At 43.0% G+C, this 12,967-nt stretch overlaps 1 protein-coding gene across 15 annotated transcripts in view; it reads right to left on the bottom strand.

The window, feature by feature from the left end:
* celf4 (CUGBP, Elav-like family member 4) overlaps positions 1-3,496 on the bottom strand; it is an 81,238-nt gene extending 77,742 nt beyond the window's left edge. For all 15 annotated transcript variants that reach the window (XM_079680156.1, XM_079680168.1, XM_079680164.1 and 12 more), the window contains exon 1: positions 2,811-3,496. In XM_079680156.1, coding sequence (XP_079536282.1) covers positions 2,811-3,078 — 268 coding nt within the window. In that variant the 5' untranslated portion in view covers positions 3,079-3,496. The remainder of the gene's footprint in view (positions 1-2,810) is intronic.
* Positions 3,497-12,967: the final 9,471 nt, after the last annotated feature.

The raw sequence follows: 12,967 nt of genomic DNA, 5'->3' as shown, positions 1-12,967 counted from the left end.
CTCCTCTCGAATAGACCCCCACCTCCCATGCTGCATTGCCAGAGAGAAGAGGAAAAAGGGCTGGCTCTTTGTGCTAGCCGTGCCTCTCAGCCCCGTTGTGCTTGGCAGCAGCAGCAGCCGGTGACCATTATAAATGGCCTCTATTAGCATGGCTCGGTCGCAGAGGGGAGAGAAATAAAATCATTGGGAGAATGTGGGCCTGCGCTCGGGTCCCTGCGCCCGCTCCCAGCCTCTGCAGACCTCCGTCCCGTACTCCCCTCCTCCCACCCCCCACCATTCCAAAGGGACAGAATCCTAAAGACTAGATTACTAGTGATACATGGAGTCATTATGGGGAGGGTTATGGCAATAGTATCACAGGCACGGTTGACAATGGCTATAATAGGGGTCTCTTTCTTCAGAAGTAGCATTACCATAGCAAAGGCTGTTTCTTTACGCTTGTTGATGTACAGCAGAACCTTTTATTACCTGCCGTAGCAGAAGAAGGCTCTGTATTATCTGAAAACCATGCTTATTTCTTTGTTAAAGTGCCGTGTCTCTTCGGGTAAAGTTAAATGAATGCAACAGTATCCCCGAGTGAGGCATTATAACATTGTTAGCGATGACAGTTACAGGTATCCTAACCCTGTTGTCTACAATCGCCACTTCAAACTAAGGCTTTTTATTACAAGAGCCATTATCCAACATGATGTCACTGTCAGTGAACATGCAACATGTCAGCCCTAGAATATGAAATGAAGACAAAAGGGGAAAGAGGCAAAGCAAAGAATGAAGGGGATCAAGCTGAGTTAATGAAGAGGAGAAAAGATGGAGGAAAAGAATAGAAAAGGAATTTTCTGGTGGGCAGTTCTATAGACTTCAGTCCACTGGAGCGTTACACACCTTACAGGGTCATCATGCCCTCGGTTTGACTCTTTCTAGCAGCACTCAGAAAAATGGAAACTGCGTGAAGGAGCTCAGGGAAAGGGGAGAAGGAAGAATAGAAAGGTTTAAAGATGTATTCACAAAACAAAGTATACATATGTACGAAAAGTACTCAATGGTTTGACAGAAAAAACAATACTGCATGCATTATTTCCCTTTCAAATAGTTGTGTAATTATACGTAAGTGTATTTACTCTCATCTCAAACTCTTGCTGTGATATCACACAATACCTGACTCATGTTATGCTGTGTAGTCTTCAATAAAAGCGGTGTGGCGGCAGCGCACACAGTCAGACACTTTGTCTGTTATTTGTGGGACGTGCTGTCTTTTACTGTTAATTTGTGAATCTTCTATATGGAAACCTCAGGAAGGTGTTAGGGGGGAAGGCGGCCTTGGAGCAGGTTGCAGTGAGCCAGTGAGCTGGTGAGCCAGGGAATAGCTAGTGCCTCCAGCTAGTTAAAATATGAGCGCAGCGGGGGCTCGCTAATGAAAGCGGGGGCCCTGCCCGGGAAGCCAGGGCCGTATATCGCGGTGAGGAGACAGTTCTTAGAATCAGCTGGCCAGCCGTGCCTATAGTTCTGGGGCCACTGTTGATTAACTGTCCAACAGGGAGTCGCTACTACAGCTGGGCTATTAATAAAAGATAACCCCCCCTCTTCCCTTCTCCACCTCTTTGGTTTCCCCCATGCCTGCAGACAGTCTCCGCCCTCTGGAATTATTTGTATATCATAATCATTTCCTGACACATGGTGCATGTCACACATTGTTTACATGGGGAGGAGGCTGGTGGTGGGGGGGCTCCCAAAAAGTGATATCTCATTCTTAATGTACTTTGCTCCCCTGGGAGACGTCCTGCAGGTATAGCAGATCAATTAGTGACCTCTCGTTAGATGGTGATTTGCAGAGAATGACCTTTCCCTTGAGAGGGGATAATAAAATACAGGGATAAAGATCATTCCTGTTGCACCAAAATTACAAAGCTGGTCGTTGATATTACACAGAAAGGCCATGTAGCATTTCAACGCTAAAAGTTTATGATAATTCATTAATGCAACCAAAGGGATATACACTAAGAGCAGTTATAAAAAAGACTTAAGTAATAAACATTGCTGGGTTGTTAGAACGTTTAAAAAACAATAAAAAATATCAATTTCACATTTTTTATTTTAATTTCTACTGTAGTTTAGTTAGCATTTTTAAGGTGGAAAGATCACATAAAAGAATATTAAAATAAAAAAGGAAATTATAGACTACTCTTGCACTTGCACGCGCATACTCGCGTGCACGCCCCCTTCACGGACAGCCAACCAACACACGCGCGTGCAAGCAAGCAAACACACACACGCACAACGAGAGAGAGAGTATACGGGTAAAGGAGTGTACGGCGCTGCGGGCAATCAAACACAGCCCCCCCGCTATTGCAACGTGAAAACGTGAGGTTAATGGCCTGGATTTAGCACCGTATAGTGAATGAAGCACGTTTACAACCGCCCGGACTAGATGTGTGAATACTCCCGTGCACACTGCCCACATAGGAACTGCTCCTCCTAATATCACCCTACATAAATTCATGCCGTCGTGACTCCCGATTCGTGACACTCTTATCATGCTTGGATATTCTTGCCCCATAAAACAGAAAATAATGGACGTACTTATTTGGAGAACCAATAAAAAGTCTAACAAAGGATTTAATCTCTTTTTTGGGTGGACACACTTCCCGAAACAACATGCTTAAAGTCTACAGCCTAACGAATAATTGCACAATGTGCCAACAATTGTACCCATAAAACCTTGCTGGATTTAGGATCCACCATCTCACCACTGTGTGACAAAATGCAAAGTGACAAAAAGGCAAGGTGTAACTGGGATGTTGGGTTTTACCCACCTTTGTGCATGCCCGTGAAGCGGTCCTTCAGCACAGTGAGCTCGTAGATCTTGCCGAACTCCTCGAAGAGGGGCCGGAGGTCCTTCTCGTCCAGGTTGCGGGGGATCTGACCGATGAAGAGTTTGATGGCATCGTGGTCCTTCATGGGGATGGTGGCCGGGCAGCCCACCGGACTGTGGCTGTGGCTTAATCCGTTCACGAGCCCGTTCGTGTTGGAGACCACACCGTGCACCGAGCCGTCCACCTGCCCGTTGGTTAAAGTTGCCATCTTCAGACCGGCCAGTGAGTTGGGATGGGTACAAACAGCAGCAGTTGGTGATGGTGGAGAATCGTTTAACGTTGAAAAAAATGAAAAGCTGGTGAAAGTCTTGGTCAAAATTTGGTTCCGAGACCAAGCCGTGCCAGAGCCGATTCCACTCTCGTCCGCTCAAAGCCAATATTTACACTGATATGAAAACACATGTAGCATTTGGCGAAGACGCATATCAAAAAGCGCGCAATGCTGTTGGTCCCGGTGGAGGCTTTGATTCCTTATATTTATGTCCTACCCAATAACTCGTTCATTGATTTCATAAAAGAGAGACAGAGAGAAAAGAGAAGGGGGAGGGAGAGGGAGAGAGAGAGACCAAGAGCGTTCACTGTCTATTTACACCCACGTTCCCTCGTCCAAGCTTCTTGGCACCCTTTTATTTTTTTTGCATTGAGGAGTCGGTATGGGTGTCTTCTCGGTTTAAACGGACAGGGCCGGTTCAATGTCTGCCAGAGCAGTAGGGAGGTTTGGAGAAAGGGGCGCTGCTTTAAACTCGGTATATGTCAAAGCCAATGCTCTCTGCCCACCCTTTTCCTATGCCGAAGACAAAATGGTACAATCCACCAAGGGGAGAGGGTCTATAAATAGAGAAATATAGAGAATACGGTCCTTTGTGCTCCTACTCAGAGCAAATAACTACACATACACGAACTCAAGAATTCATGACTTCTTTGTGAATGACACGTATTCGTATTAATTGCAATAACAATGTTCCCCCGACATGTTTCAGTCAAAAATAAAAATTCGCTGTTAAAGGAATGTGATGGAAAGGGGGACTGTAGTTTCATTTTGAGCTTGAATCACACTTTATATCCTCTCTTAGCCGTTCTTATCTTCGCCAGCAGCGGCAGTGAGAGTCTCTGCCGCCTCACTTCGCTCCGGACGGCAGACAGCTCCGTGGTGCTGAAATGCAGAACCGCAGGATTCACTGAAACACACCGATGCGAGATTCCTCTGACGCTTCCAAATGTCTCGATATTGTTGAAAGCAAACGGCAGGTTTTGCACCGGTGAGATGACGTTTTATTAGCTTTTTCTGCCATTTCTGAAGTCTTGTGGATTAGATGATTTGATATCCACAAAGGGGAAGTCTGTGAGCACCGCCGAGTGGCGTAGAGAGGGGGCACATCGAAGAGTGGGACACTGACAAAATTCACAAAAGTCCATGTGTCGGCAGTTTTTTTACGTTTATTTAAACGATGATTAATCTCACAGAGGGAACACATTATAAACATCTGAGTATCGTTATTTACTCTGTAAATGCACAAAAGATGTCAGAAGCAATTGAAAAAAGGTGGATCAATTCAAATAATATTTAAAAAGACATCAAATAATATCAGTTTCCCCTGAAGTAATATTGAGCTTACTTTAGGCCTTCAGGCATCAACCAAACAGGTTTTAATCGAATCGTAAAGGGCTAGTCTGATCATAGCAGAGTTTGATTTATGAAAATCTAAGTATAAGTGAGTTTGATTACACCACTCAGAGTGGATTTATACAGAACTAAAGAGCACATTAACGTGTTTGATAAAGTGTGATCGTGCATTCATGATTAAATAGGTTGAAAAAAAGAAATGCAATCCTGATATCATTATTTTAGCATGATACTCCAAAACAAAATCCCCTTTAATTTCTGACATTGAACACCATCTTATTCTCATATAACAGAAATCTGCGTTGCCCCTAATCCCCTGGAAGATTCCAAATGGAGTGACATAAGATCTGAACATTCCCTTTGTCAACAGTTTTTATTGACAGCCCGTAACCTCTTTTGGATATAAGATCCAATCTGAGCACTGCCGTTCAAAGCCTCTCAGTTAAAATCACGGACCCTTCCTCTTTATTCCTTCTGGAGTCAGTTCATGTTTATCTCTAATCCCAAAGGACAACTACAATACTTGAGGTCACAGCAATGTGTAAATGATAAGAGTTGTTGTATTCCTTTTGAAATCCAGTCTGACAGAAGACATTTAAACTGTCATCAAAGTAAAACGATTCGGTGACAGTGGAGAACTGTCTCTGGAAAACATATAACACAATCCTTGCATTTTAGTATGTGACACCTTGTCTCAAAGAAAGACAAGCAAGTTCATCTTCACATATATAAAAACCCCAACACATGTTGATCTCCAGTTTAAAGAACAGAGAGCCTGCATTTCACGCATGCATATAATCATGTTTATCACCATGCCTCGTATTTAGCTCTAGCTAAAAGTGGTTGCCTATTTAAGATTATTTGCAGTGGTGAAATGAATGACACTTACCCGAGAATTTAAGTAGGTATTGCACTTGTACTTTAGTATTACCCTTTTTTGCTAATTCGAGCTTCCACTTCACTCCATATTAGAGATCATTCTTGTACTTTTTGCTCCACTTCCTTCATTTGTAACATTTTTCTGAGTTCTGAGTAGTTTTTCCAACAGTGACAATATGTTGTTTTGATATTAGACCAAAGTGTGAGCTCTACAGGCCACAGGCAATGAACCATTCTCCAATGATCGGCAAAATGAACTAGTAGTGCACTCCAGTCATGCTTCAGTGTCTTCAGTCAAACCATGCAGCCTAAAGGCCTCATTGTATAGCTACCACTTCCAAGGCTCATAATGTTGACCTATTTGTTTTCATTTTTGGCTATGAGGCATACCCCCCCTCTGCCGAGACATTAGCCAACCATTAAATAACAAAAGCGACACACTCTCACCTCTTTTTGCTCTTCCGCCAGCTAAATGGCCCGGTAATGTCATCCCGTTCTCACGGCATGACCGGGCCCCAGCGGGGTGGGAGTGGAGGAGAGAGGGAGGGTGGGGTGGGGGGGGCCTGGCTTTTCTTTGGCATGACAACGTGCTCTGCTCTCCAAGCTTTCCCTCGGGGCCACACTCCATTCACCACAGCAGCCTTGCTTGTGCTCACGCCTGACTTACCTCCGGCAATATTTTTTAATACAAGGGTGAAATGGGAGGGCACAAATCATTGTAATTATGTTCAGCGGATACTGCCGTGATGATTATATAAGGTATGGCTCCACGTTGGTTCCCCCACGGTCTGTTTTCGTCACACAACCTTCCTGTGAGCCACTATGAAATGCTTTCAGTGTTGCCCGCAGTGAAATGGCTTCAGGGACCGAGCCCACCGGACTGATAATAATAACACGCAATTAACGAGCAAGACGTGTAACAGAGTGTCTTTTCGTTCCCAAAATGGTACTTATTTTAATCCGATTGGGTATACTCAAATATGACTGTGGAGCTCCTCAGAACATTTGCGCCCAATGTATAGGCGCGCTGAGAGCAATACATAGTTCCAGTATATCGAACCGTTTTCATTTGTATTTTCTCACAGATTGATGCTGTTACATGGTCACATATATCTAGTTTGCAAAGCTCCTTGATGAGATACATCAAGATGGCTCTGCCTCTGTCCATTGTGCTAAAAACATTCAGAGCAACCATACGTGTAAGCCTCTGTCCATAGTAGTGAAACATACAGGAAAAAGCTGTGAAATGCACGCCTCTGTCCACGGTGCTGGATTTAATATAGGGCAATACTGACAAGTGTTGCTCTTTATAAGGCAAGCCGCCCAGTTAATTCTCAAAACACTTAGAAAGGCTCAAAAGAAGACAGCAAGGACAAGGTGTGGATGGCCATAGTGTGGACTCCCTGTATTTCTCAAAATATTCCTCTGAGCTCATCAAAAAGAGGTCAGTGCATTCCCCCCCCCCCCCCCCTCCCCCCCCTCCAAATGAACCTTTGCAATCATACAGCAGAAAAGGCCTATTTTGCCCTTGGAATATTGCTCCCTTGCTCGTCATGGCTTCAATTTTCAGTTTTCGGCAGTGTAAACGGTTGCAGCAAGGCAAATAAATGAAAAGGGAAATGAAATTCTGGGTAGCCAAGTTACACAAATAGATTGATAAACTGCATGGGGCACCATAAAGAGCTCTGGCGTTTTTCACTATTACCTATTCTGCATAGTAATGTCTTTTCTCACCTCTCCTTCACATGGGACAAAGTTCTAAATCTCCTGCAGCCTTGGGACACCCAGACTGTATATCACCTCCCAGTAATTTAGGAGGAAGAGCGCAAAGGAATGAGGAAATGGCAAGTGCATGAATAAATGCTTAGAAAGTTTAGAGGGACGGGAGGGCAGTAAGGTTCAATTGAACTTGATTACCACCACTTTGTGAGAGATTGGAAAGGATGTGCCAGGAAAAAAATACTGCACTAATTTCAATGTATACTGTCCATACAAATACACAGCATTCTTGGCATTTCACTTATATGTTGAATTGTATATGTATTTCATGTATAATATGCTGAGGCTTCCATCTAGTTAACATATGAAATAATATGTGTATGAAAGCATTAATAACAAATGACATACAAATAGGCAGAAAGCCATGGTAACATAGCTGGTAATTGGAAGACGGAATATTTCCAAATTTCCTGAGGCAAAATGCATTTCATTGGGTCATGTGTGAAAAGTCTTACGGCGGAGGTTTGTTGACACTGGGTTGAGAGGCAGGGTATTATCCCCCTTGGGCAAAAACAAACAAAAGCACAAATGCATTCAATAACGCATTAAAACCATTAATGTTATTTGTAAAACATCCTCCCAGCAGATCTATGGACTAAGCAACGTTTGTTTAGTTTAATACACACACACTAATCAAAATGCAGTATATTATGCGATTTATAAAATTAGCACACATGTATAGGCCCATGAAGTATTGCTTCACATATTTCACACATCATTTAAGTATGCAAAGCATCACACTCCAGTGACCAGAGGCAATACACATCATTTTCAGCAGTTACACAAACCAAGTTGAAATGGTGCTGCACTTCAAGATGTTGACAGAGGTACAATACATATTTGTCAGAGAAATGGAAATTGTTGCATCGCACATGTCCTGCCCAAAATTCCTAAAGTGAGCACACAGCTGAGCACAAAACAATGACAGGACACTATGCATCTCATTAAAACAAAGCCCGTAGATTTGTGAATTGCACAGCCTCCTGGGGATCTCATTCGGTGGAGCAATGAGGTGTGTCTGTCTCTCGCCCCTGCGGTTATACCTGGGCTGCATTGGAGAGGAATTAGTGCTGTGACATTTGACATGGGTGGGCGTCTCTGCCAGCTGCACAGATCAGCCATTCTGACAGCCCCTCTCCTTGACTTTACGCCGTGCTCTGAAAACACAAGCCTCTTGACAAACACCAGCTTCTTGACAACACCACACACACAGCGGCATGTGCTGTGAACATACAAATAGAGCTTAAGGCGCGGGGATGAACATGCACACATGCTTTCTCACTCAGAAACATGACAGACAATTAGCCCAATTTCACTGCAGTCCCTTTGTGACTATAAAACCGCTTTCTTTTGTCCGATGTTTTGAGGCATCTAGTCAATCATTCAAGACAGAAAATGTCTCCAATGTCTGGCTTCTGTTTGAATCATGCAGCACCAAAATCCTATTTCCACTACAACAGATCAATTCCACAGAGGGGTCAGGAGGTGAGCTGAACTGTGACCCCTGGCTTTGTTGGCGCACACTGATGATACTCAGAGGGCTTGACCTGGTTGTCAGGGGGATGTGACACCTCCATCACAGACAGGCAGCCATTTTGGGGCCACAGTTTCTGACTCCACGGTGTCATTAATTGCCCTGGTGAGAAAAGTGGGACTCACAGGGGAGCGAGATAACACCTGGTTCTCTGGTATACCCCTGGGCCAAAAATGTCTGGAGTAAGGATAAGGTGCTGCGTTCGTGTCACTGCATGTGTGAGGATGTGTGTTAGAAGTGTGTGTGGATGTGTGTGTGAACACTGTGTGCAAGCGCTCACTCATGTGTATGTGTGGGTTATATTTTAGGAGCACTGTAATTCACGTGTGATGGGTGCCAGACAAGTGAACAAACCCACATGCGAAAGCAAATAGAGCTTGTCTATTTGCTTTTTCCTGTGACCCAGAAACTCCACAGGCCTTGTCAAGCTGAGATTTTATTTACTAGCAGGAAAGTCCTTTTACTTACACACACACACACACACACACACACACACACACACACACACACACACACACACACACACACACACACACACACACACACACACACACACACACACACACACACACACACACACACACACACACACACACACACACACACACACACACACACACACACACACACACACACACACACACACACACACACACACACACACACACACACACACCACACACACACACACACACACACACACACACACACACACACACACACACACACACACACACACACACACACACACACACACACACACACACACACACACACACACACACACACACACACACACACACACACACACACACAGCTGAAACAATGCTGCAGTGACAGGTTTACAGATAAGATATATATGGTGGGCTGGTTGCCTCTCTGCTGATCCACATGTCCAAAATGTCAAGAGACAGGACAACAATGGACAATCCATCATTGCTTTCCTTGGCAACACTTTAGAATAAGTCCCCCTGTTTAGCATTTATGAGCAGCAAACACACATTGAATACATTCTTTAAAACTCAGGTATTTGAAGCAGAGTTAAAAAATTGCACAATGAAGCTCTATTGCATAGAAAAATATCCTATTCTCACTTGATTTATTATCTATTATTATTATTATTATTATTATTATTATTATCTCAGAAAACGTTTATGGTAATTTCAAATCTTCTAGAATACAGCATGATATCCATTTAGCAGCTCTCTTTTGGGGCATGGCTGCATTGTTATTGGGCACTATGGTGTTGGTTATGCTTTCGTCTTAACTTGAACCCTTTTACAGTTCATCATATTTGATTATAACATTTGGGGCGTTTACAAATGTTTTTTTCCTCCTTCGCTTGCTTGACCATTTTTTTTTTATTTCCAAAAAAAGATGGGAACAACCAAAAACTAAGCTGATGGCGGCCAAAAAGGCTTCATAACTGTCCATAAATCAAATTGTGATGTTCCGGTGACTATAGGTCTCACATATATATATTATATAGAATATAAGTTTCTATAAGCCATTCAGAAGGACTTCAATCTTAAGGATTATAACTTTAAAGTCATGTGTTAATGTTATAATAATGTTCCATTGATAACTTTTCTGCTTCCTGAATCTTTCCAGTTGTAACTCACCTGAAACGAACTCCTGAATAACAATCACCCACCAGTTCTGGCAAGTCCACAGCCCCCATAAAAAACTAGGAGTTTTAATTGTTGTTTTTTTCTCAAAGGCTTCCTCTTACAGAAGGCTCTGAGAATTGAGTTTGGCTGAAGTTCTTCACAATGCCCTCCCAGTAAACAGTCTAATTATAGCTGCTAAGGGGAAGTGATAGCGAGTATTGACGACGCAGTTAAATCCTGGCAAAGTGAAGGAGTCTATGATTGCAATGTAATAATTTGGCATTCGGCGAGACAAAAGCGGTCGCTCAGAAATAATATTTCGAATATAAAGCAACACATACATTCATAAATAATATATATGTATATATATATATATATATATATATTTATATAGAGGATATATAGAACGTGGAGATATAAAATATTATCCCACCTCATCCTTTATGTCGTTTCATAACATATTCATACATATGTTTCAAGTTCTTAGACAGAAACAAATGACAACAAAAGAAACAAGTGTGGAATGGAGGTGAGTTGGGTGTATTTTTTCGGGGGCCCTGTTTGCTCCTGAGTGATGTGTCTTATCGGCTGGGAAGAGGAAGTATGTGTTACATTTTTTGTCTGATAATGACAGATGAATGGAGACGGACAGACAAAAGGAAGACACAATGATGGAAGGGATTGCCAGATAAACAGACAGGTGGAGCGATGGATGGATGGATCAGTCGTACTGTACTGCCAGCCAGTGAAGTTCCAATGTGCTTATAGGAGTTCGCCTTTCACGGTGCGGGAATGATTGTCGGTGTGTGAGCTCTGTGAATAGAATATCGAGCCTGGATGAACACATTTGACTTTATTGTTCAAACTCACAAACACACGCATCTGCGCATTCTACAGGCTCACAGTGCGCTGTTGTACGCATGGTTGGTCTTTAGGTTCAATTAGCATGAAAAATGCTTTTTGATGAGATAGAAGGCGATAAATGGGAGAAGCCGGAGAGGAAGGAGGGTTTCTCAAACGGCATGTTTTTCCTAAACCTGTATCCCGCTGCGCCTGTCTTTATTTATAACAATGGTAACAACACAGATGTTTTGGGAATATGAATCTACATTCCTCTTTAAGAAAGGGATATTACCAACACAAATCAATACATAGAAAAATACAAATGAAATAATCAGTCGACCCAGAGTCAAGTACAAGAATAAAAAGGGCGAACACACTTCACAAGCAAGTACAAAAGAATCAGCTTCATCATGTATTCAAGTTGAAAAAAGGAAAAAGCTCTACTCCAGCCTCTCCTTTCCCCCTCCTGCCAAGTAGAGACAAAGTAAATAACACCAATCTTCCCAGTGTGACCCCTCATTTGTGTCTAGCATGCCACTCTGAACTTCAGCACCTTTGCAGACGATGTTCATACCATTCTTTACTCAGCACGTGGACTCAGTGGGACAAATTAAACAGTATTTGCGCCAAAGAAGCATACCAAGTGTAGAAATCCATCAGCCAACAAGTCTGAACAAGGCCGCGGCGCCTGCCCCCGGCTTCTGGCAGACACAAACACGAGGGGGCTTCCTGGAAACAGCTTTTTTTCTTCAGGTAGGGAAAGGTCATTAATAATGAATACTAAATCAGCATCTGAAAAAGGTTACCATTTTCAAACGCCACACTCTCTTCCTTGTACCTCTCCCATAGCATTTATTATAGCCTTTTCACTTTCCTTTCACTGTCACCTCTTTTGTCAGTGAAAATATGAGCTACAGCTTTGCTCCGGTTCTGTAGGGGGCAGGAAGGGAGATGAGAGGAAAATGGTAGCGTAGTGTGATTCATTCAAACACGGATCAAGTGTGATGGCTCTGGGAGTGGTGCTGGGTTATTTGGTTTTCTGGGGCCCGTTGTCATTGCATGAGCTTTTTCATAAAATGTAATGCAGTCCTAAAATCATGGAAAGGTGTATATATATATATATATATATATATATATATATATATATATATATGAAGCTGCAATACAGAAATGTCATAATGGAGATGAGAAAGGAAGAGAGGAAAAAGAGAAGCCGGTCTCTAAATATCTTAGTCAGGAGGTGGATGTACATTATACACTTTGTGTCTGCTTTTGATAGAGAACATATGACTCATTCTTTTGATGGCACGTACACACACACACACACACACACACACACACACACACACACACACACACACACACACACACACACACACACACACACACACACACACACACACACACACACACACACACACACACACACACACACACACACACACACACACACACACACACACACACACACACACACACACACACACACACACACACACACACACACACACACACACACACACACACACACTCTCATTAAAATGCATACAGACGTGGATACAACACCCGTGTAGTGTTGTTTGATAAAGGGAGATGGAAAAAAGTAAGCAGTGTTACAAATAGACTTTCAGAGAGGCTTTTGGGCAGAAGGAAGGAGAGCCTTGAAGGGTGCGAGTCTTCAGAAAAGCCAGACGGCAGAACACCCTCCCTTCCGCCCCCTTGACTACTTGTACTCAGCTAGAACATAATAAAAACCATGACATATTTTGCCAGCGTTCGTAAACGCGTTGAAAGACATCGCCCAGCGTTCACTCAAAGTGCTGCACTC

The sequence above is a fragment of the Notothenia rossii genome, assembly GCF_949606895.1.
Source record: "Notothenia rossii genome assembly, chromosome: 5".
NCBI classification, from domain to species: domain Eukaryota; kingdom Metazoa; phylum Chordata; class Actinopteri; order Perciformes; family Nototheniidae; genus Notothenia; species Notothenia rossii.
This window is presented reverse-complemented; position numbering and strand designations above follow the sequence as displayed.